Raw genomic sequence first — 25,901 nt, 5'->3', positions numbered from 1 at the left:
CTTCAAAGTTTTGCCATAAAGAAATGATATTATAGCTTTTTTCAAAACTCGAAAAAGTCAATTTAACAGAATACAAGTCTTTAAAAGCGTTCAGATAAGTGCAGCTCTTGTGTTAAGTTCATGTGATGTGAAAGGTCTATAAAGCTCAGCTGCAGCCTCAATCTTATCAAGTCGCTGCCTTTTTTTTTTCCCTTTCACTGCGCGCCCATTTATTGCTGGAGAAATCGCATTAAGTCCAGCTCGAATCACAGGACCCGACAAACCAAAGCCTCTGTAACTCACTGCACTCGCTCTTCTCACAGCTACAGCATCTCCGAGTTGCGGGAAACCACAAGGTAATATTAAATGGGAGATTGTAATTATCAACAATGCCCAGTGCAGTACAAGCTCGGCAGAATCACGCTTGGAAAATAAGTCGTTGTTGTTTGTGTATGTCTGCTTGTCGGGATTGAATTGGTTGGTGGCTTCGTTTGCGTGGAGTTGGGATGTCAAGATTAACCTCTTAACTTGGCTTCTTGAACAAAAAACCCCCGTCATTATAGAGATGAAAACGAGGATGTAAACGCAACAAAAAAAGTGGAAAAAAAAAAAAGCTACAAAAACATGCCGGGCAAGCAACATGAACATGATGAATAAGCGGCAAAAACATGACCAATAAGTGATGAGAACGTGACAAAAAACCAATGGAAGAAGCAATGAAAAATGACAAAAATACAACAAAAAAGGCGTCGAAAACATGACATAAACATGCCGAAAAAGCACAATAAACAAGAAGCAAAAAAGCAATGGAAATAAGGATGAAAAAGAGGCGAAAAAGAGGCGAAAACACAACCAAAAAATCAACAGAAACCATAGATATAATATAATAAAGATGAGTGGGTCCCAATCAGCCCCATTCATTGAAAAAGGTTTCCGAATCCTGTGTGAAATTTAATGGCCGCTCTGTCTCCTCCTATGCAGCCTGTTCCTTAAAAGGGCAAAAGGGCGGGCCCTGCGTTCGAGGAGTGGGCGGAGCCTCCACAGAGCTCTGGAGTCAGTCAATGTACTGAAAATGCTTCCAAATTTCGAGCAAAAACTAGTGAGGTAAAAATCTTTCAAGTACCCCAGCGGTGTTACATTGGTCATAGCGATTGTTGGAAAAAGAAAGCCGTTTAGGACCATACAGAAGCGCGTTCCTCGCCCATTGACAAAATGGTGGCAAAAAAGAGGCGAAAACATGCCAAAAACACTATTTCAATGTGACATAAACGCGGCGAGGATGCTACAAAAAAGTTACGATCAGTTTTGTAGGTCTTAGCTTTCAAATGAGGCGTTACACTGGCCTATAGGCTGTGAACTTCAATCAAGAAGCTTTCAGACTTGGGTAAAGCCGAACTGGAGAAAATGCGCTTGGTTAAGGCGGGGGGGTAAGAGGTTCATCGGTTTTACAATTATCGCAGTTATAAAAGGTTATGTAGATTATAAGAATTTTAGGGCCTATGATAAACCGGAGTCACGTCTCATGAGCCGCAGTGCATGAGTAACTCAACAGTGAAGGCTGAAGAAACTAGAGGTCACTGATATGGGTTTCTCTAAGGCTGATGCCGATATATTTGGCAGGTGCGATCCCTTTGTTTGTGTAGGTTTTCTATAACATAACGTCTCGAGATGGCTCCTCTATCGCGGGAGGAACAGGTTCATTCTCTCACAAGAGGAACTTCTAACTCCTGCACAGTGCTGCAACTAATGCTTTTTCTTCGCCTGGTTATAACTTTGTTAAAGCTTCTTTCTCGTGTCTTCTCTGAAATCACCCAAAGAATATTCATTTGTCACACCTCGTTGCACGGCGCAGTCCTCTCCAGCTCCGAGTAACAGTTGGCTCTTAGAGGAGAGAGTTTTTTCGGCCGAAGGGGAGTGGATGATGATGTCAAGACATATTTATATAGATTTATTGTACTTTCATCAGTGTCTGGACTTGCGTTTGTGCTTTGCTGAATTACAGAGGAACAAAATGAAGTAAAGAGATGTTTGTGTCAGCGCTTTCCTGGAATTTTCCTTCAGTAGCAGTTTAGTCACGAACAGACTTCTGAATGAATAAGTGAATGTGGAGTCCAGTAAAAGCTGAGCAAATGGCAAAGTTATTCAGCTTTGTTTAATTTGCTTAAATCCCTGAGATTGTGAGCTGGTTTAGAAACTTTCCACTTGATAACTGAAGGCCATTTAAGGTTATATCTGTGTGTGGATGAAACTTGAGCTTTTGTCCTGTTTTCTTTTTTTTTTTTGTGATCAATTTTTTTTATTGAAGTGTAACATTACATTGGCATTTTGCACCTTTTTGCATGTGTTACACTTTCATTTTATAGCCCTTTCTTTTTTACCCACATCCCATTTCCCTTATGATGGGCAGAGAGGCTTCCCCAAAAATGAGAAAAGAAAAATAGACAAATAAATAAAAAATGAAAAATAAAAATAAAACTGAAAATAAAACAACAAAAAAATAAAACAAAAAAAATAAATAAAAATAAATAAAAATAAAACCCTGTCCAGGTTGACATATATAAGTGAAGCAAAATGTACAGTTGAGCAATACAAGGTGCTAATTTCCTCCGTCAAAGACATCCACAGAAATAGCAGTATACATATGGCTATGTACAATACATTGAACAATTCATATAGTACATATCATTATGTAATAAACTTTCTTTCAACAAATAGTACATCAACACATGTTCATTGTAGCAGTGTAGTTTATAACGTGAAATCTAATCCAGTTTGGATGTATTTAATAAATTGGACCAGCATGAGATATTTTCAGTTTTTGCTCCATGCATTCGAGCGGCAGAGAGCTCCAACTGAATGATATCTCTGTAGGACAGGAGCCATTCCCTCACAGTCAGAGGCTGCACTGTCTTCCATCGGCAAACCACCATCTTTTGAGCAGCGGTAAGGCCGGCTAATAAGATTCTACGATTATTAATAGTCAGATTTAGGTTGGAAGTATCACCTAACAAAAGAAGCCTCGGAGTGCAGGGTATGGCTCTGTCCATGATGTTTGAGAGCATCTTTGCAACGTTTTCCCAAAAATGTAAAACCCCAGGGCATTGCCACACCATATGAAGAAAAGTGCCAATGGTATTGTCTGGACAGAAATCACAATATTGATTATCTTTTAATTTCATTAGATGCAGTCTCCTAGGATAGAAATAGGCTCGGTGAATAATTTTATAATGGATCATTTGGTGGTTGGGATTTCTTGAAGAGAGAGAGATGTTTGACCAGATGTGATTCCAATCCCACTCCACGTGGTCCCTCAATTCCGTTTTCCAAAGTTGTTCAATGGGCAATACTTTTTGTGAAGAACAAACTAATAATGTGTACATGTCCGAGACAATGCCAGTGGCTTTTGCTTTGCTCAGAATGGTGTGGAGAGGATGATTTTTTAGCGTGCATCCCCAAGGGACCCCATAAGAACGCATAGCAGTTCGCAACTGTAAATAAAAAAAGAAAGAGGAGCCTGGTAAATTGAAACATTTTTGTATGTCATAAAACTCCCTTAAACCATGCTGTCCTATAATATCTCTTAGATTGTGAACTCCTTTGCGTTCCCATGTGGGAAAAGAGATAGGTTTCTTATCAATAAGGAGAGAATAGTTATGAAATATTGGTGTTTGAAGAAAAAAATCTTTGTCTTTGCCCAGATGTTTGTTGACTTGATTCCAAACAGATACAAGATGTGCAATAATGGGCCCATATTGGCTTTTAACTATTTTTAAAGGTAATTTAGAATACAAGAGATTGGGCATACCATATGGCTTTATTAATTCTTCTTCAATAGGCATCCACGCTGCTGACTTGTTGGTTTTGGACCATGAAAAGAGTGATCTTAATACAAAGCACCAAGAGTACCACTCAAAATTTGGAAGACCTACACCACCTGATGATTTCAATCTGTATAAGGTTGAAATTTTAATCCTTGGTTTTTTCTGGTTCCATAAATATTTGTTTATAAGCGAGTGTAGTTTTTTATAGTAGCCTTGAGGTGGTGCTAAGGGTATCATGGAACTGATAAAATTAACACGAGGCAATAAATTCATTTTAATAATCGATAGACGAGCCTGGAATGACATTGGGAGAGGACTCCACCTTTTAAGATCACTCTCTATGGCCAGCAGCATCTTTTTGTAGTTGTTATCAATCAGCCTATTGAGGGAAGGATTAATAAGAACTCCCAAATATTTCATGTTTGAGACCGTTGGGATGTTACATAAGGATCCAGTCAAACTTGCTAGACCCAGGGGCATAAAAGCAGATTTACCCCAGTTAACTTTGTATCCAGAGATGTTCCCGAAAGACTCGAAGGTTTTAAGAATATAAGGTATTGATTCAGAAGGGTTACTTGTATAAATTAAGATATCATCTGCGTACAAAGAGATGCAATGAAATGTATTATGAACCTTAATTGGAGCAATTTCCTTTGATTGTCTGAGTAATTGTGCTATTGGCTCCAAAGATAGACAGAACAACAGAGGAGATAAGGGGCAGCGCTGTCGCGATGAGCGAGATACAGTAAACCTGGGCGAGCACACATTACCCGTCAACACAATTGCAGCTTTTGTCCTGTTTTCTGTCTGGATGAAAACTTGCTGAGGATTGAACGTTAAAGCAGAAGAAACGAGCATTATCCTGCACAAGACACGTTATATCCACTGGCTTCTCAGATCTCGGAGCCAGCGGCATTTATTTTAAGTGTGCAACCTCCAATTACTTCAGCAAAGCACTTAGTCTTTGAAACCAATAGTACAAAAAATGTATTATTCCTTATTTTGCAATGAAATGGTGCTGGATAGTGGAGCTGAAATTGTAATAAATTGCGTTTAAAATAGGTTTCTTCTTTAGTACAGTCCTTGTTCAATTTTGAGATCCCATTTTTAAGTTTTTAATGAATATATTTTCACGTCAGCTGAGCCTCATTTGTGTCTTTTGGCCCGTTCCCGTCAGGACTCCCAGGAGTTCCTGCGCTGCCTGATGGACCAGCTTCACGAGGAGCTGAAGGAGCCGCTGCCGGAGCCTTTCGACCGCTCCAGCACCGTCTCCGTGGACAGCGGCCCGGAGGAGGACAGCCGCAGCCAGTCGGACGAGTTCCAGTCGTGCGAGTCCTGTGGCAGCAGCGACCGGGCGGACAACGAGATGCACGGAGGAGGAGTGGGAGGTGAGCGTTTTACGATCTTAATCTCCTCAATCGGTCTTAATTGGACCTTCAGATTTCATTCATTTTCATATGAATTTTATGTTTTTCTCTTTGTATTTGTTGACGAAAACTTCTGCAGATTTTGGGTTTATTAATTGGGCTGGGTACCATTAAACAATCGACAGCAGGTACCGAAAAGCAATATGGAATCTTTATATCAGCATTTTAATGCTGTTGGTCATCAAAATTTAAAAGAAATAAGAAGTGAAACACAAGTTGAAAAAAATATTAGAAGGGGGGAAATTGAGAAAGAAAGTGACAAAAATTGGGGAAAATGTTTTAATTTTGGGAAAAATCTGGGAACAATTGAAGGGAAAAACACGTAGAAAACTAAGTGGGAAAGAATATGGAAAGTTTGAGAAAAAAAAGTGGCGAAAATTGAGAAAAAAGTGGAAAAAAAATTGGGACGGGAAATAAAGGGAAATTTGGGGGAAAAAAGTGGAAACTTGGAAAGTGTTTTTTTCCCACCCTGTTGTAGCTAAAGGGAGTTTCGTTGTTATTTCACCTCAAACAAATGATTCACATGCAAAAGAAATCAAGTGGAGGAAAAAAAAATACATTAACATTATTAATCTGTTTTTTGTACATAAGATACAAAAATAGTGGTATCTTATGTTTTTTGTACATACTATTTTTGCTAGTTAATTGTTTTTTTTTCTTTATTTTTCACAAATCTTCTGCCTGTTTGCACACCCTGAGTGTTTCTAAGAGCTGAATGTTACAAGTAAATGTATCCATTGTGAGATCAATAAAGGCTTATCTTATCTTATGGTTCTACATGACAAATATTTTAGTATCAGTATCGAAAACCAAGTACTGGCATAACAAAATGTAACAGTACCCAGCATTACTCATTAATTGCTTTAGTTATAGTCCAATTCTAATCAGCGAAAATAAAGATTATGACAAAAACTGAAATTCACCCTGCAAAGAAATTCATGACAAACCATAACATTTCAGCGTTTCTTCTCAAAGTAATTGTATGAATGTGCCGTTCTCGCACAGACATGAACGAGGCGGAGATGCTGATCCCGGAGCAGGAGGAGATCCAGGCCAACCGCGAGTGGCAGAAGGAGAAGAACATGATTAATGATTTGTACCGGTCAGCAGGGGACAACGCAGCCGGCCGCGACGCCGACAAAGACGTGGACACGACCAACGAGACCACGCCCATCATCAGCTCACAGGGGGCGCTCAAAGTACAGAGCCGCATCTCAGGTGAACGTCCCACACACTACATGGTTATACAGTTCAAGTTCTGATATTTATTTGACTTTATTGACTTGCACTTTCTTCAAGATGTGGCTGCAAATTTCATCTCATCTTTAAAACAAATTAATGTCTAAAATCTATAAAAAAAATCATCAAAATATATCATACACTGAAGTCTGAGTGCAGAGTATAACAACCACAAGCTTCACATACTCGTGTTGAGTGCTGGAAAAGAGTTTGTTTAGCTACTGGCATATTTAAGATATTTTTAATGTGACATGGCATGATTAAAAAGTATTTTGTTTCAAAGCCATCTGCAGTCGATGAATATTTATACACCACAGCTGGTGGAGAATTTGGACTAAATTAGCGGGGGATAAATGTTCAACAATTTAGACTCGAGAAACAAACAACCAAGAGTCATTCTATCCACAGAGAGATTCAAGGTTTCCCAAACTTTTCATGCCACAGTCCTCGTAATAGTCCTCATATCGTAGGACCCCAATTTAAAAGTAATCTTGCGATTCTTGTGTATGCCCACTTTAGTAACCTTTCATGTACTTGTATGATATTGTTCAGTTTAGAGGTCGACCAATATGGGTTTTTCTAAGGCTGATGTCGATGCTCGGCCAATATTTTTCCAAATGTCTGGTCTATAATCCTGTTATAAACATAAATACTTGTGGCCGATTTTACTGTATTACTTTTAAGTGATTCAATCATAGTTTCTGTCCCAGCTTTGATAATTTGCCGCTAGCATTAGCATGGCTGCCGTTAGCATTAGCATACTGTTGCTAGTTGCGGCATTTTGCTCGGCGACCAATAATGCAATTGTGGAAGTTAAAACTAACTAAATTCTCCAGGTTCTGTGCTTCAAAATGACCTGCAGCATGTCCATATTGACTGAGAAACTGTGAAAGTTGTATTTAAAAAAACTTGTAGCTAATTTTTATTGCGATGTTTCTCTGTTCCCCTGAGGCATAAGGAGTTGTGGGAGGAAAAAACTCTCTATCACTTTCGGTCCCTTAGATATCGGCTTTTATCTGCGCTAGATCGATAGCCGATATTGTAAAATTCCCAAATATCGGTTGACCTCTAGTTCAATTTATCCTTTTCATTTTATCTGAACTATTAGCATTGACCTGGGAAGTTTCCAGCTTTGATGATTTTATTTTGTTTAACTCTATCTTTTATTTATTACCATACAATGCTGTTTTTCCAAATCGATTCCCAGCCATTCCCTTCATCCAGACATAATCCTGCTTTATTTTTGAAGCCTTATAAACCTCCTAATATCCAAAGGTTTTGTGGCTTTGTTTTTTAATTTCTCCATTTTGCCTCTAGATTCATTCCCCGACATCCAGTTATCCAACAACGCAGTCCATCCCAGACCCCAGAGCCCGGTGCCCATGGAAAGCCACATTCCCAAGATGTCCAGCAGCCCGCCCAAGTCTTCGGGATGGCCCAGTCTCAACCCGGCCCATAAGAAAGGTACGGCTAAACCTCACTGTTACCTCGCACCTCGGATAGGATTTTTGGGCCACTTCTTTGCTCTAATTCGCCCAGAGTGCTGGTGTTAGCTGAGGGCACGGTTCTGTGTACGGGATGATGCATTTGTATAGAGTTACAGGATATTTTGGTTATTAAATCTCCTCCTCTCACATTTCTCTCCGATCCGCAGCGATGGCCACGTTTTCTCCACCAAAGAACAAGCGTCAGAAGAAATATCGCAGCGTCATTTCGGATGTGTTCGACGGGACCATCGTCAGCTCCGTGCAGTGCCTCACGTGTGACCGGGTCAGTCTGTTCGCCTCATTACAATCTATATTTCATCATTTAACAGAGGTTATTGTCTGGACAGTAGCCAGTCCTTTTCTTAACCTCTTAACCTCCACCTGAACTAGTTTGGCTTTACCCAAATCTAAAAGCTTCTTGGAAAAAGTGTCAAAATGGCAACAAAAACGGGAAGAAAACGCAACAGAAAAGCGTCAAAAAAGCAATGGAAGTGCAACAAAAAAAGAGACAAAAAATCATCCAAAAAAGTGGAAAAAACTCATCAAAAAGAGACAAAAAAATAGACAAAACTCATCAAAAAGTGGAAAAAAACTCATTAAAAACTAATTAAAAAATAACTCATCAAAAAAGTGGGAAAAAATCATCAAAATCAGACAAAAAATCATCAAAAAAAGTGGAAAGAACTCATTAAAAAGTCGAAAAAAGTGGGGGGAAAAACTGACCAAAAAGAGACACAAACTCATCAAAAAAGTGGAGAAACTCATCAAAAAAGTGGAAAAACTCATCAAAAAGAGAGAAGTCGTCATTAAAAGGTGAAAAAAATCATCAAAAAAGTGGAAAAAAATCATCAAAATCAGACAAAAACTCATTAAAAAGTAGAAAAAAAACTCATCAAAAAAGTGGAAACACTCATCAAAAAAGTGGAAAAACTCATCAAAAAGAGACAAAAAATAGACAAACTCATCAAGAAAAGTGGAAAAACTCATCAAAAAGAGACAAAAAATAGACAAACTCATCAAGAAAAGTGGAAAAACTCATCAAAAAAGAGATAAAAACTCATTAAAAAAATGGCAAAAAGTGGCAGAAAACGAACGTGAAAAACTGACTCTCAGGTCTTAGTTTTTATCGATTTGGGTAAAGCTGAACTGGAGAAAATGCACTGGGTTAAGGCGGGTGGTAAGAGGTTAACCAATTGAAACTAGTGGATTTAATCAAATATTAATCTATAGTCACTCTATAAGGGGTTCAGAATATGTGCAAGTACTTTGTTTGGGAATCTTAAAAAGTTTGGGTGCAGCTAAACCCGTTTCGTCTTCTCATTGTTGCAACGTTGTTAAAACCCCCAACTATTTATGAGGCTGTTAAAAGGCTGCAGTGCATCTCTGCCTTTTTACTTTGCCGCGAAGTCTTTCCACGTTTCCAGGCGTTTTATGCTCACATAAAAATCAGAAAGAGACAGCTGAATAGGTTGCAGTCGCATACACTCGAAGCAGTAATTTCAGTTTTTATTTCAGTTGGAGATAATGGGAGGGACATGGCTCGAGCATTACAAAGTCATTTCACTATCCCGTGCTCCATTGTTGCAGCACTACAGCCTTTCTATGCAGGACTGTGTTCTTTGTCGCCGCTCCGAGATCTCCGCAGTCTATTCATTGTTGTAAAGGTCACATAGCCACCAGCAGTTCACCAAATGTCACTAAAACAAAACCTTTTTCTTTTGCAACCTGAAAGTAGCTGGGTGGGAAAGGTTTCATGCTTAAAACCGGGGTGTCTCCTTCAAAATGGCAAGACTTTTATTTGTTTCTACTGCTATGATTCCCCATATTGGCTCATACCAAATTCTAACTACTGCTGGTCTTTTTTTTCTGTGTGTAGGTATCCGTGACTCTGGAGAACTTCCAGGACATCTCGCTGCCCATCCCGGGGAAAGAGGACCTGGCCAAGCTGCACTCGTCGTCCCACCAGACGGCGCTGGTGAAGGCGGGCTCCTGTGGCGAGGCGTACGCTGCCCAGGGCTGGATCGCCTTCGTCATGGAGTACATCAAGAGCTGGTTCTGGGGGCCCGTGGTCACGCTGCAGGACTGTCTCGCTGCCTTCTTCGCCAGAGATGAACTAAAAGGTGTGTTGTGAACAAGATATTTAGGTTTTTAGGCCATTTCAGACTGGGCTGACTGCAGGAAAGAGGTGAGGGAGCAAAGAGACGCATTCAGCAAATTGTCAGAGGAAGGATGGCTGCATAAGTGTTGCAGCTACTACTGAGCGACGCAGCAGCTCAATTTGTGCATAGTGTTTTACAGTAAAAGCTATGTGAACTGCAGTTACCAAAAATGTTACCTTGTAGGGGTATGTGTGATTAAGCTGTTTGCTTCACTCACTTCGGACATGCTGAAGCCAAACTGCACGGAAAAGAAAAGGATGATGATGTTGTTGGGTAAAAGCTTGATTTGAAATGAAAGGATCAGCCACTTTAAAGCAGTACTAAATAACTTGTTTACCTTAATAGATCCTTTCCGTAGTCCCTCTGGGGGTAATGCAAGTGTTAATGGGATGATTGGTGGGTCTTTCATCTCCCCCTGGTGTCTCTGGCCAGAAAACCATGCTTGCAACTTGACGGCCCTCGGACCGGAGCCACCAATACACACTAATAGAATCATGAGGAAGAAGCTAACGGGCTAACGGGCAAAGCTAACTGCAGCTAGCGCCACGTACACAGTATTTACAGCCAAGTTTCAGTGAAAAAAATAATCTCCATTATGTAATTGAGTTGTGGCACAAAGTACAATATCCCTCTCTCCATTTGTCCTTTCTGTCAGTGTAGTATTTACACTCACGGACAATTATTGAGTAAAAAAAAACGCAACTTGCTACAACACCTGCAGTGGCACTTATGGCCTCTAGGGGCATGAGTTATTTCAAAAATATTGGGTATGACAAGCCACTAACTTTAACCTATGGTAATGCAAGCCATATAAATCATTGTGCATTCAAATTGTAAGAATATTATATACATTAAAGGTGCATTATGCAACTTTTCATGCAACAAAAAGAAGTTTATACTGTGATGAAAATTAAACACGCCATGCTGACCTTTCATACAGCCGCTGGGTCACTACAAGGTCAAAGACTCACAAATAACTTTTTTTCCACATAAGAAGTTGCATAATGCACCTTAGATGCAAGTTGGTCATTTTACACTCACTACTGCCACCTCAGGTCTTACGCATAACTGCAGGTTCTATATTAAGCACTTAGGACCTGAATTAACACCTTTTTGAATGACAGTGCTGGATTTTAGAGGCAGTTGTGGTGAATAGGTCTGGGCTCAGTCATGGCTGGAACATGTAGGGAGAAGAAAATACTTTAACATTTTTAAACTCCATATAGTCTCTTTAAATCAAAAATGCCTGCATAGATGTACATTTCCTGACTATTTAACGTCTATTTTCTGATGTCTTCTAGGGGACAACATGTACAGCTGCGAAAAATGCAAGAAGTGAGTGTCCCATTGTGCTGCTGTCATTTAGTAAAGATGCAGTACTTGTGAAGGAGAGCCAAAAGCACTGACTGTGTTTGTCTTTCTTTTAGATTACGAAACGGAGTCAAATTCTGTAAGATGCAAAGTCTCCCTGAGGTAAGAACTTTCTGTGCTTAGTTGTGTGTCCTTCTGTGATCGATGATTTCTTTTCCCCTAAACTATCCCTTCCTTTCCCCCAGATCTTGTGCATCCACTTGAAGCGCTTCCGCCACGAGCTCATGTTCTCCACCAAGATCGGCACCCACGTGTCCTTCCCGCTCGAGGGCCTGGACGTGCAGCCGTTCTTGGCCAAAGACAGTTCGGCCCAAACCACAAACTACGACCTGCTGTCCGTCATCTGCCACCACGGCACCGCCAGCAGTGAGTGGGCTCCGCTTTAGCGCCGTCTCCTCGTGTACGTGTCAGAAATCATTAATTCTAGAGCAGATCTCTGATGGTTTCCCCCTGTGCCTTGTCGTCTCGTAGGCGGACACTACATAGCCTACTGCCGGAATGACGCCAACAACTTGTGGTACGAGTTCGACGACCAATCTGTGACCGAAGTGTCCGAGTCGTGTGTGCAAAACGCAGAGGCCTATGTGCTGTTTTATAAGTAAGTTTGACATTTTAGTGCGTGTTCTTTTCACAACACAACACTGACAATATCACCGGTTAGTGCATAGTTTTATTGCTATTACCATATTTTACCTATGAAACCAATGAAGCCTTCAGTCTATGTAAATGATTTCTTTCTATATTTAAATCAAAAATGGAAAAGGAAACTCGTCTCTGTCCTCCCACTTCACTCCCGGAGCGGCATTAAAAGTTTTGTAGAAGTGAGTATTTGAGGGAATGAAATTAAACCATTTGAGATGTAGCTAATGCTCGCCCCGAGCAGCCTGGGACAGGATTTGGTGACACAGCAGTAGCTAAAAATACCAATCATCGCTGGAGCAACGCATTGAAATTCCTCCTGACTTTCAACAGGGAAGGAAGTCTGTGTGTGGATTGTTATAAATTTGGGTCAGTAATTGTCGACACACTCAAACTTTTGGCTTTCCATGTACCATCTTAATTAAACTTTAAGTAAACTTGAGTCAGTTCTAAACCAAAACTAAATTAGTTCAACATATAAGGCAACTGAAGTAAACGACGAGTTGTATCATAAGGAACAGGAGTTGAGAAGTAGCAAACACTGTTTGCATCGTATCAGCTCCAAACTTACATTGTAACTTTGTCCAATTGCATTTCCCCTGTAAATATATTAATTAAGGATGCACCAATACGATACCAGTATCGGGTATCGGGCCGATACCACACACTTGTGCTCATTATGGAGGTCCCGATACCAGAAACCGATAAGGACGCAGCTCTCTGCTGAGGAGAGAAAAGAGCAACGAATTCTTTAGTGGAAATACAATATTCCACATAGAGCTGACTTTATTACAGACGACACTCCCTAAATCAGAGTCTGTGCTGGATTTAACCAGAGCTAAATGTTGTTAGTGCTGCAGCATGGAGTCTGCAGTGTTTACAAGATACAGGCTAGTGTTGCTAATGTTGCTAAACGAGCCGCTAAGCCAAGTGTCGAACTCATGACTTTGAGGCCTGTAAATTGCCCACTCATTGGTAGCACAAAGATTTGAACTTGAAGTGAGACATGCAACCAATACCCAACTGTTGCTTTTTATCGATTGGATCTTAATCTGTCCTCAGTCGTCCTGCCCATGTTTGTTGGTGTTTAATGTGTCTAATTTGTGTGGCTTTGGCGTTTAGACGACCCATCTCTTCTCACTATCGCTCTGGTCTGGTGACTGGTCACAGGAAAAGCACAGAGGACGCGGTGAAGGAGCGGCGGAGGGTGTCGGGGCTCTTCAACATGATGGAGCCCAGTCTGCTGCAGTTCTACGTCTCCAGGCAGTGGCTCAACAAGTTCAAGACCTTCGCCGAGCCGGGACCCATCTCCAACGACGACTTCCTCTGCTCACACGGAGGTACGAGCGCTTGTCACTGTTAAAGGGATATTTCAGGATTTTTGACATAGGGCCTCATTTCCTAGTTGTCCAGAGTGTTGCTGATTTCTGGAGATATTTCTTTTGTAATTCATGCAGTTCTTATTTTTGAAGAGCTACGTGGTGCTAGGCTAGTGCAAGGCTAGCGCGTTTCTATGGTATCAGCTAGCCTGCATTAAAAACAGTTTGACACACTCCACAGTGCACCTGAGGCAACCATATAAACCATATAAATGTCTGTGTCGATAGAATAATTTTTGGAACATAACTGGCCTTGTATCACATGAATGATCGCATTTTGAGGGACTATTTTCTAGCAGATCACTCCGCCGATGCGTAGCTTATACAACCACGAAGCTGATGCTGCTCAAATGAGGCTCTATGTCAAAAATCCTGAAATATCCCTTTAAATAAATGCATATGAAGAATTAGGTAACATGAAGTGTATTTAGCAGGACTGAAAGATATAAGCAGTTCTAAATCTTTGTTGTTTTCTGGACTGAGACCGCTTCACTCACTCATAGTAAACTAGCTACCTTATTTTTCCTATATATTGTGCACCCTTAAGCCATTCCCCCCCTTGTTTTACTTTATGCAACCTAAATGTCAGATCTGTGCAGAGAAAGTGTTGCGCGGCCTTTCTAAATGCAGCTTTTGTGGACTCGTTTGGATCTCAGCCAGGGTTCTCTCCTGACTCTGACAAAGCAGCCGGAGTATTCCCTTCATGAGCAGCGGACTTCAAAAGAGGATTTGATTTTTTCTCTCTCTCTCCCTTTGTGCCTGATTGTTGCGGAGAAAAGGAAAGGGATTGCAGTCAGGAGCTGGCTTTCTTCAAATTGAAAAATATCTGGGTCAACCATGAGTTTATTGAATCTTGGCTTTAAAAATCAGAGCTTGTAATGTGTGGCTCATAGCGCAAATGCATTCAGTATCGAAGTGAGATAATCAGATTTTTTTTTTTTTTTTTTGAGTTTACTGCCAGTATGGAATTTAGCTTTGGATGGTTGCATCATGCAGCTGTTTGTTTTTAGATTTATGTTTCATTCACAGCTCTGTAGTAGCATGCTAATAGGCTGGAAAGTGTGGGTGGATGGATGGAAACAGGAAACGCACATTATTTTATGGATTCCACTCTGAAATGTTGAGTTTTGCTTTAGTGGGGGGATCTGGGGGTTCACAAATCTGGATATTGGCCAATCCAGAGCATCCCAAACTTGCTCAATGGGCTTCCAGGAATTGTGTCAGGATCTCATAACAGTATCTGTATTTAAATGATAAAATGATATGCACCTGTGTTCTTTGTCCACATCAATAACCTGATCAGCTCTGGTTTTCTGACCCCTTTTAATGGAGCAGAGCGGAGCATTTCAGAGTGGACTTTTGTTGTGGCCAGCCTGGAGCACACATGTGTCATATTTATGCTGATGGGATGGATTGTTTGCGTGTTCATTTTGACAACATATTTTGATTAGGTTTTGTCTTTAGTCTTTTGACGAAAATGTCCTTAAAGGGGCTAGATGCAAGTTGGCCATTTTATACTCACTACTGCCATCTCAGGTCATACGTGTAACTGCAGCTTCCATATTAAGCTCATGCATGACGGCAAGTCGGACCCGAAGTAACACCTTTTTGAGTGACAGTGCAGGATTTTAGAGGCAGTTGTGGTGAACAGTTCTGAGCTCATTCTACACCTCTCTAGCTATTGTCTCTTTAAGTTTTAGTCAAATTTAGTCGGCTAAATTAAAATGCAATTTTAGTCGACTAAATCTCAAGACAATTCAGTCGACTTAACATTTATAATAATTATTACAATTATGTTTAATCAAGGCCCTCTGCTTCAAGGAGCTTCTCCCACATGAACAAAACTGTTCCTTTGGCACTGATTGTAAATGATATGAGGCGTCAGTGGAAGTTTGAATGACTTTAGTCTCCATTTCATTTTTATTGAGTCTTGTTTTATGTGGCAAAAAGTCCTAGTTTTAGTCTCATAAACAACTTTCAATTTAGTTTTAATTGTTGTTAGCAAAAATGACCACATCGACTAAAATTATGAGTTATAATTTTAGTAACTTATGCCCCTAGAGGCCATAAGCGCAACTGCAGGTGCGAGTTATTAATTGTCCGTGACAGTAAATACTACGCTGACAGAAAAGGTGAAGGGAGAGAGGGATATTGTACATCTTATTGGATGGATTTACAATGGAAATAATTTTTTTCACTCAAACTTGGCTGTAAATACTGTTTAAGCGGCGCCAGCCCACAGTTAGCTTTGCCCGTTAGCTTCTTGGTTGCTCCGGTCACACTTGTATTACCCCCAGAGGGACTACGAAAAGGATTTATTAAGGTTTAGCCAGTTAATAAGTATTGCTTTAACACTGTTTTGCGTCTTTGGGCTTTTCAGCTCATGAGAAATGGATCACATAAAGTGTTGCGTCTATATTTTTGTTTATTGTACTTTAAGTGCAATCTCAAAGAATGAATAGAAGATTATGGCAATAATATTGAAATAGTTTGACCGTGTTGGCTCTCTGTCATCCAGGAATTTTTCATTGTAGATTTTTAAATCTCTAGAATGTTGGATATTGAAACTACAAAATATATTATCTGGCATTATCCCTTTTTACTATTCTGTTTCAAGTAAATATAGTAAAAGACTACATAAATATAGTGTGTTTCAGGGGAATGGGATAATATCAGCTTAAACCAGTGATAAACCGCTTGATATATTTTCCTAACTACATGTATTTTGAATGGATGAATGTAACTAGTCACCCTGACCATACATAGTTATTTCGGGTCAAACAAAATCAGCCTTTTCTTAGTTTTTGTATCTATCTGAGAAATAACCCCCTTCTGCAATTTGCCAAGGCACAAATTTATGTAATAGCCAATCATTGCCAATCTTTTCTCCCACGGCTCTATTAATAGTTTTCACACAAGCGCGAGTACAGTAGTTAGTGTTTGACTATACTGAGCTACAGAGGCGTTACAATGTGCAACAGGCCAGGCCAGGACTCCCACTTCCCATACGCTGCTGCCAATAAATCACGCTTTGACATGCTGAATATGCTCTCCATGTCCTCCAGAGCTGATAAATAAGCTGATGCTGATCACACTGTTGTAATGTTGTGATGTGATTTGGTGGTTTGCGAGTGGAGCTGTTGGGCAGGAGGGTGTCCCAGGTCTTTTGATGATGAGTTGATGAGTGATGAGTGTGCGACCCAGCAGAGGCCTATGGTTTTTTGACTGCTCTTTGTAAATGAGGTTTTGTTGTTTACTTGCCATCTGTGGGAACAAGTGACTTTTATCTACATCTAAGGAGCCGTCACTGGAGTGGGAAGTAGAACAACAGCCTGCAGCGCGTCAGCCGTAGCGAGTGGAAACACATCTCTGTGGCGTTTAGTGAAATTAGATATATTGAGGCAGGATAATATCACGATAAACGCATATGTTTATGTCTCACTATAGTGCATCAAAAACACAATGTTGTTTGTTCATATCGGAAACCATGTACTTTTGATACTCTACTCAGTTTTAGAAGAAAAAAAATACAAATGTTTTTTGACTTAAAGGGGCTAGATGCAAGTTGGCTATTTTATACTCACTACTGCCATCTCAGGTCATACGCGTAACTGCAGGTTCTATATTAAGCTTGTGCATGACAGGACTTTGGACCTCGCCTGGCCTTAGCCATCCGTAAACTCCGGTCAATTATAATTTCCCGACATGTTACGTCTGGGTCTGATCTCAGTGGCTGCGTTACATCTGTTGAGTTTCAACCTACCATTCAGCGAGTGGGGGAGGCGGGGCTTGTAGGTGACGTCAAGCATTTGCGGCACATTTGCTGGTTATAGTTTGGCAATGGCAGCGGATACGAAAGTAATGGAAGCTCTTCAATCTGTTCTGGCTCAGCTCCCAAATATCCAGAAATTAAAATGCGCAAGGAATACCCCCAAGAGTTATGATAGAGTTATGATAGAGTTATGATAGAGTTATGATAGAGTTATGATAGAGTTATGATAGAGTTATGATAGAGTTATGATAGAGTTATGATAGAGTTATGATGGAGTTGTGATGGAGCTGTGATGGAGTTGTGATGGAGTTGTGATGGAGTTGTGATGGAGTTGTGATGGAGTTGTGATGGAGTTATGATAGAGTTATGATAGAGTTATGATAGAGTTGTGATGGAGTTGTGATGGAGTTGTGATGGAGTTGTGATGGAGTTGTGATGGAGTTGTGATGGAGTTGTGATGGAGCTGTGATGGAGCTGTGATGGAGCTGTGATGGAGTTGTGATGGAGTTGTGATGGAGTTGTGATGGAGTTGTGATGGAGTTGTGATGGAGTTGTGATGGAGTTGTGATGGAGTTGTGATGGAGTTGTGATGGAGTTATGATAGAGTTATGATAGAGTTATGATAGAGTTATGATAGAGTTGTGATAGAGTTGTGATAGAGTTGTGATAGAGTTGTGATGGAGCTGTGATGGAGCTGTGATGGAGTTATGATGGCCAGGAAGCCTAGCGAATGTAATGCGTGAGTGAGTGTGTGGTGGTGGTCGGAGGGGCCGATGGCGCAGACTGGTTGCCTCGCTTCCGTCAGTCTACCCCAGGGCAGCTGTGGCTATAATAGTAGCTTACCACCACCGAGTATGGAGTGAATGAATAGTGCAATGTAAAGTATTTTTGAGTGTCCAGAAAAGCGCTATATAAAACCAATGCATTATTATTATTATTATTATTATAGAGTTATTATAGCTGCTTCACTCACTCTATTACATACATCACGACTAAACGCTAGCGAAAATCAGATCCAATCGTTTCAAAGGAGTTCACCCCTCCCACCTGATAACGGAGCTCAATTGTGAAAGTCCAGACCCTTGTACGAAACACAATGAGTACGAGGGTCTGGTAAAACCAGGCTACTTCCGACGTAACCACTTTTTGAGTGACAGTGTAGGATTTTAGAGGCAGTTGTGGTGAACAGGTCTGAGCTCATTCTACACATTAGGACATGGCTGGAACATGTAAGGGGAGCAAAATGCAGAATTTTGACATTTTTAAACTCCGTATAGTCCCTTTAAACATAGCTTTGTTAATACCTAATTTTGTGCCGATTGGTTTGAACAAAAGAGACATTTATATTATATATATCATATAACACAATTTACTTCATTGAGAAAGATTAAATCTTTTATGAGAAGAAGAAATATACAAATAAATGCGCTGACGATTATTTGGTTTATTTGGTAGGGACTGTGCATGTTAATGAAGAAGCCACACCGGATTGTCCCCCAATGCGCACTCTCAAACACACTCTCATTCATCCTGGCCTATTGTACATGTTTTTAGTGGTAGGAGAACATGGGAGAACATGAAAGCTCCACACAGAAAGGCCCTGTCTAGGTGGGAATCGAACCCGGACCTTCTAGCTGTGAAGCACGAGCACTAACCGCTGTGTACCTACCGCCCATTTACATTGAACCCAGAAAATGTATTATTCATCTGTCATTGATTGAACGATAAGTTGATATAGTAAATACTGTATCTGGTCTATAGCTTCATTTCAATCATGGGTTGCACTTTACAGCACAGTAATGGTACAGGATTAAAATGGAAATGGCAGCTATGGATAAGGAGGGATAATGAATTTTGCAGCACAGTTTCCATGTTATTATCAAGAAGATGTTTCCATGTTATTATCAAAAAGATAGTGGTCTTTATACTGGCTTAGGATTAATCATGAATACACAAATTGCTAACCATAGGATCATGAGGCCTCAGTGACTGTTACTTTGCAGATTTCTTTTGCACCTTATTGCACAGACTGGACATGTTTGTGTAAAATATAATAGCTTCCTTCTTCCGTCCCTCCTGCAGCTCTTGATAACCTGCTAGACAGCGACAAAGTGCGCAGAGTACTTTATATAGACATAATTGCGTTGGATTCAGAATAACTTTGCAGAGCAGCGGTGAGACAGTTGTTCGATTTCAAGACTCTTTTCTGCTCAGCTAAATATGCAGCGCTGCTTGTTATTGAATGCTAATGCTATTTCTAGGTCACAAGATGCATACAAATTGGTCCATTTCCAAGCTCTCTGTGAGAATATTTATTTTTTGAGCTATAGCAGGGTTATTTATCGTGTGAATTTGAATGCAAAGTGGAAAGACAATACAGCATCTGCCAGCAACAAACATCCATCTCTTTAATATCGGCTTTTATCATGTGCAAAATGTGCATCCTGTTGTTTAGAGCTCAACAAACATGTCATCTAATTGCTATATTAGTTTGCAGGTCATGTGCTAGTCTTCTCTCAGATTAGTTAATGCTCTGTGATAAATATGGTAAAAGTTGGTTTAGGGAGGGCATGTGGAATACAATATACATGAACATGAATATTGACAAAAATGATGAAATCTCAGTATTTTTCGGAACAATGATGAAGCGATGTCTTTGCAAACATCTTAAAGCAGAACCAAGTGGCTTGTTTGCCTTAATTAATCCTTTTCGTAGTCCCTCTGGGGGTAATACAAGTGTTAATGGGATGATTGGGGGGGGTCTTTCATCTCCCACTGGTGTCTCTGGCCAGGAAAGCACAATTTCAACTTCGCTACCACCAGGTCTCAGTCACCAATACACACTAATGGAATCATGAAGAAGAAGCTAACAGGCTAACGAGCAAAGCTAACTGTGAGCTAGCACCTCTTGAACTGTATTTACAGCCAAGTTACAGCGGAAAAAAATATCTGGCATTGTGTAATTGGATGTACAATCTCCGTCTCTCCCTTTGTCTTTTCTGTCAGCGTAGTATTTACTCTCACGGACAATTAATGAGTAAAAAAACGCAACGTGCTACGACACCTGCAGTGGCGCTTATGGCCTCTAGGGGAGTTGCTTAGTTCTGCTTTGTCACTTACCCAATTTTTTATCTCAATTTTCCACTATTTTTCCCCCCATTTTCCCCATTCAACCCTTCCCCCCTTCCCATAACTCCACTTTTCCTCCTGATTTTGCCCCATTTTTCTCCCCATATTTTCCCAATTGCATCCCTATTTTTCCCGCACATTTGGTCATTTCTTGAAATAAACTCTATTTTGTACATTTGCATATCTTCCAAACAGCAGTTTCGATATAATCTTGTTGACGATAAATTGCCCACCTCTACTAAAACCACAAAATCACTGTCTACTGCAAGCTTCATCTCTACAACTAGTGTCCATATTTATACTATTTCCCCCAAAGGTTCCGTGTATTGAACAATATACATTTATTTTTATTTTCTCAAGGCGTTCCACCAAACAAAGCCTCCTTCATCGACGACCTGGTGGTGATGCTGCCTCAGAACGTGTGGGACCACCTTTACAGCAGGTAATGTAGACGAAGCACCTTCTTAAATCCACGCTTAGTTGCTTTTTATCGCATCATCATCTCTGTTATTTTACTCCTTCTCTTTGTCCCATCAGATACGGAGGGGGCCCTGCTGTCAACCACCTGTACGTTTGCCACACTTGCCAGATCGAGATCGAAAAATTGGAAAAACGCCGTAAAACCGAGCTGGATATGTTTGTGCGGGTAAGGCTTAAGAATTACATCGATGTGCTGTGTTAGCCTCGGATTTCTGGTGAGATTGTGTTGGCTCTAGTGATACTGCAGAAGCTTTTATTCAGTATAATTATGGAGTAAAATGTCAGTGATTTATTTATCTATTTATCTATGGAGTACATATAGAGAATTTAGATTATGTTACTCTCCAACCATTAGTGTAAACAGTATATTGAGAAACCCTACAAGCAGAGGGAGAGGTGAAAGGAGTTCAGCTTCCTGGCAGCTTTGTGAAAAGGGATGGGAATGGAGAACCGGTTCTACTTGAGCAATCCAATGGAGTCGTTTGTCTCCTTCTCTAACGATGCCTCTTATCGATGCCACTTGGCGCAACAGCCTCTTGATATTGTAAACCTGCAGGCGTGGAGCCGCTGCAGATACACGCCTAACTTTCACTTGTTCACAAACTAAAGCATGGAAAGTTTATGTCAAAATAGGTACATTTATTAGGTCTCATGTTTAAATAAAAGGTACAAGAAGCCTGCAAATATAATGTAGCCTATTTTTTAATTAAGTGGAATTGATAAGAGAATCGATAAAGAACCGGATCGATAAGAGAAATTCTAAATGGTATTGATATTGATTAAAAACTCACAATCCTAATGGTGAAGGAAGCCGTCTTCAGTCGGCTGGACCTGGCTCAGAAACGCCACAGTCCCCTTCCTGTTGGCAGTTTCATTGTACTGCGCCTTTTAAAGCATTGTAGCTTCTTACATATCTTTGTAAACCTGAAAAGCCTGAGATAAATTGTAAATGTCTGAAATTATCCAATGTTAAATACACAACAATGTCTTCAGAACCTTGTCATAGCCATTGCGTGTCCTGCCTGTAACGAAACATTGCGCTGTTGGGTCTGTCCTCTAATTAAAAACACCACTGCGGAGAATTGATTAGGTTTCTCGTCTCCTCTACTCTCGATCCTTTCATCCTCTCTTAATAATGTTTTTACCCCCGTCTCCTGCCCCTCCCCTGTCCCACTTGTCTCGACTCTTTCCCCCTTTCCCTGCTCTCTCTCTCTCTCTCTCTTCCTCCCTGTCTTCATATGTCCCTCAGCTCAACAAGGCCTTCCAGGAGGAGGAGTCTCCGGTGGTCATCTACTGCATCAGCATGCACTGGTTCCGTGACTGGGAGGGCTTCGTCAAAGGCAAAGACAACGGTAATTGTCAGGGCAAATGTCCCGCGCCTTTGTCCCCCCCCCCCCCCCCCCCCCCCACCATGTCAAACAGCGCTAAGGCCGCATCGCTGATTTTATGCTAATGCGTCTCGTTCCATGTTGGTTTATTTGCTCGCCTTGTACTTGTTTGCTCTTATCCAGTTTTCGAGGAGACATGAGCAGACTAACAAAATGGATTTTCATTATTTTACGCAGAAAGGCAGTTCTGTAGTTGTGAAATGCAATTCTTGGATCAGTTTAGCTGTAGCTTTTCAGTCTTTCACTCAAATATTAATGTGTTTGAAATGAGAGCTGTGAATGTTTTTTTGAAAACGCTCATCGCAACACTTTTCTTTCTCCAAAAATGTTCAGCCTTACGTACGTGTTTATTTGTAATGCACTTTATAAAGACCACAACAATGTGCTGCACAGCAATAGAAAGAATAAAAAAGCAACACCAAACTCAGGACATTTATCTGTGTGACAACAAAGTGCCTCTGCAGACTTCAATCGAAACTTAAAGGATCTGTATCATACAATTTTAGCCATTCCAAAGTAAAGTCATAGGCATTCATGGGATATATTGTATCTCTACCACTATGGAGCAAATTTTTTTGTAATAAATTTAAGTATTTTCTGGAGATATTTTTATAACCCGGAAGACAAAACGCTTGGATTCAGTTAACTCTCACTATTTTGGCTGATAGTCGCTGAATCCCGGAGAGAAATTCCAACTTCTGGCGAGTGGCCTCTTCTTTAGGACGGTTGAATAAACTCCCCTCCTCGTAGCCAAACGCGCTTTTCTCTGACATTATCGTTACGTAAGAAAAAAGAACCGGCGTGTCCTGAGTAGGTTAGAAAGAGCTCCTTCTTCACAGCTTTTGGTGCAAACAGGGGGTGCATTTGTTTTCTGCAGGGGCAGCGCGGACGAGTCAGGCACTTCCTTTCCTTTCATTTCTTTCTTATGACAGGAATAATGAAAAAACTTTTTTACAAATTAAAATCAGGCCGTAAGCATAGAATTAAGACATTACATTACTGGCGTCAAGCACTTCCGCTCCGCTCTGACGACACAACGGAGCAAGTCAGTCGTTTTCCAGGAGAGCAGCATTCAGGAGGATTGCTGAGAACTGCGTGAATGAAGCCAAAAACCACTCTGGGGTGTTTTTGATAAGGAAATGGCATTACAACATGGTTAAAAGCTCCAAAAAGTCTATTTTGCATGATATAATAGGACCTTTGCTTTTACACTTATAAAAGACATTACCTAAACATGCAAAAATTCAGCTCTATTCTTTAGTGATACATACAGTCCTACACATACGATCTTGTACTTCTAAACTTACACATTTCTCAGCTGTAAAAAATAGGTTCATGATCAAAGAAAAGCCCACGGACTCCTCTGGTCTTGTTCTTCAAAGCGATCGCCGCAGCGACGTCCCTCGAGCCGTGTTTCCCTCCTGCTCCAGCTTCACAAACCCGGGCCTCAAAATCAATCATCCTTTGCTGCACGTTTCTCTACATTTGCTTTGTGCTTTGCTTTTGTCACATCTATTTTTGCCAGTCTCACCTCCTGAAGATCGAGTTCTAGAACCGGTTTCGACTCGGGTTATCAGCGGGAGAGGAGCGCAGGGCTTTACAGTCGAGAGCAAAAGCATTTATTTCAACAGATTTGTGGTATAAGTCATCCAAATGGTTTTATTTATTGAATTTATCTTTCTTTTTTTCCCCCTTTAGATCCCCCTGGACCGATTGACAACTCGAAGATCACAGTAAACAAGAATGGGCATTTAACTCTCAAACAAGGTACAGATCTGCTCATTCTATTCTATCATAAAAGAGCAATTCTGGGGAAGTTATGATTAAGTAAATTAAGCAAATATCTTGTATAGCTTCCTTTTTGTGATGTTTTGGTGGATTGGTGGCAAGAAAGGCATGAGTTCACTTCCCAGACAGTGTGGGGCTTTCGGTGTCTGGGTGGGTTTTCTCAGATTACTAATATCAACCCACTATGCACAGTGGGCTAATGGATACTGATGAAACAAGATCCTAGCTCAGGAGATACATTCCCTGGTGCTGCACTGCTCCTAAAAGTGCTGGTTGAAGGATGGGCCAAATGCCGGACATTTAAAGATTTAAAGCCGCAATGTGTAAGATTTCACCCTGGTATTACAAACAATTAGAGCAGTATCGTAACAACGAGTGTTTCGAAAGGTGAAAAATACCTCGAAAAACATGTCTTTACTTTGATCGGACTTTCCTCTCCTCAGTCCTGACTCGTAACTTTAAAGGGGGCGAGAGCTTGTCTCCATGGAGATGTTGCTTAAAGGAATAGGCCAATGCTTTTAAATACTGAGATATGTTCTTACCTTAGCTGAGATGAGTTGATGCGTAGCTGTCTGGTCTTAATGCGTGCACTCAGTCACATAAACAGAGCACAGACGCCGTTAGCATATAGCCTCTACTGCTCTCCACTATCGCCCCAAACGGAGGTGAAGTTAGAAGAAACCTCTTCCACGTTTTCCCTATTTAAATACAGTTACATGAGCCTTTACATGATCCAAGTATAGTTCCACAAAATTAAACACGACGATTTTCTAAGCGGATAAAAAGGGGAACTATATTGCAAAGCGTAGTAATATTACTACGTCTTGCAATATAGTTCCCCTTTTTATTGCTAAAAACGGTGGCCTATTCCTTTTTAAAATGAGCTTATTTCTCCCGACCGCGATTTCCGGAGGTCCTTCCTCTCGCTATTATCCCAATAAAGATTAGCGATGTCTTGCACAAATCAACGAATAGTTCAAGAAAACGTCACGGACAGTGAGATACTGATAGGAAGTCATTGGCTGCGTGTTAAAAACATTAGGTTGGATGTAAATACTTGACTGCAGGAAAAGTCTATGTTCATTGAGGTAGGACTTTATCTCCGATGTCTATTATGTAAAAACAACACTGCAAAAATTAAACAACTAGAAAGTATTTATACTTAAGACGGGCTGATTATTTTTTGAGTGGCTCGTTCAAAAATTTTTGTGTTAGCTGTTGGCTTCTACCGTGATCAAATCTGAACTTTTCTCACACATGATGCTGTGACAGTAACTCTCTGCCTGCCACATACTTTTGAGCTATTTCTTTCCCCGCTTCAAATTCATCAGGAAATAACGAGACAGGAAGTCGATCCATTCGGAAGTAACGTGACTCTTGCATGCATATACGTTTGTTAAGTGTGACGTCACGACTTCCGCTTCTGGGTCCAAGCAGACCAGCAAATATGCAAGAAAAAAACATAAAAGACTCTTTAATACCACAATCAATATTTCTGAAACTCAGCGGAGAGTTACTGAACCTACTAATTTCTCAGACTTATTAGCCCAAAATGCCGCACCTACTGTTGAAAAAGTAATATTTACTAAAGTCACTACTTTCGGGGTTAGCGTAGATGCTGAGCCATTAGCATTTCTCGCACTAAACTGGAAGTACCGATTTTGGTAAATGTTACTTTTATAGCAGTAGGTTCAGTATTTTTGGCTAATGGGCCTGATAAATAAGTATGTTCAGTAACTCTCTGTTGAGTTTCAGAAATATTGATTGTGGTATTAAAGAGTTTTTTGTAGTTTCTATACAGGTCAGTTTGTGTTTCTGATTGTCTTGTTTTGTTCTGTTTACC

General features: G+C 40.5%; 1 protein-coding gene across 2 annotated transcripts in view; it reads left to right on the top strand.

Annotated features, from left to right (window-relative positions):
- Window positions 1–25,901, top strand: part of usp33 (ubiquitin specific peptidase 33) — a 39,707-nt gene that overhangs the window by 13,630 nt on the left and 176 nt on the right. Inside the window, exons 10-23 of one of the 2 annotated variants that reach the window (XM_079569702.1) lie at window positions 4,978–5,188; window positions 6,233–6,445; window positions 7,784–7,930; window positions 8,121–8,236; window positions 9,830–10,073; window positions 11,414–11,447; window positions 11,540–11,585; window positions 11,669–11,849; window positions 11,955–12,081; window positions 13,293–13,462; window positions 20,763–20,844; window positions 20,940–21,048; window positions 22,132–22,234; window positions 23,969–24,037. In XM_079569702.1, coding sequence (XP_079425828.1) covers window positions 4,978–5,188; window positions 6,233–6,445; window positions 7,784–7,930; window positions 8,121–8,236; window positions 9,830–10,073; window positions 11,414–11,447; window positions 11,540–11,585; window positions 11,669–11,849; window positions 11,955–12,081; window positions 13,293–13,462; window positions 20,763–20,844; window positions 20,940–21,048; window positions 22,132–22,234; window positions 23,969–24,037 — 1,852 coding nt within the window. Of the gene's footprint in view, window positions 1–4,977; window positions 5,189–6,232; window positions 6,446–7,783; window positions 7,931–8,120; window positions 8,237–9,829; window positions 10,074–11,413; window positions 11,448–11,539; window positions 11,586–11,668; window positions 11,850–11,954; window positions 12,082–13,244; window positions 13,463–20,762; window positions 20,845–20,939; window positions 21,049–22,131; window positions 22,235–23,968; window positions 24,038–25,901 lie in introns of both variants that reach the window. The other variant, XM_079569701.1, reaches the window with a different exon arrangement.

The sequence above is a fragment of the Gobius niger genome (genome assembly GCF_951799975.1).
Source record: "Gobius niger genome assembly, chromosome: 13".
Lineage (NCBI taxonomy): Eukaryota > Metazoa > Chordata > Actinopteri > Gobiiformes > Gobiidae > Gobius > Gobius niger.
Note: the sequence above shows the minus strand (reverse complement) of the source record. Positions and strands in the feature narration are given on the sequence as shown.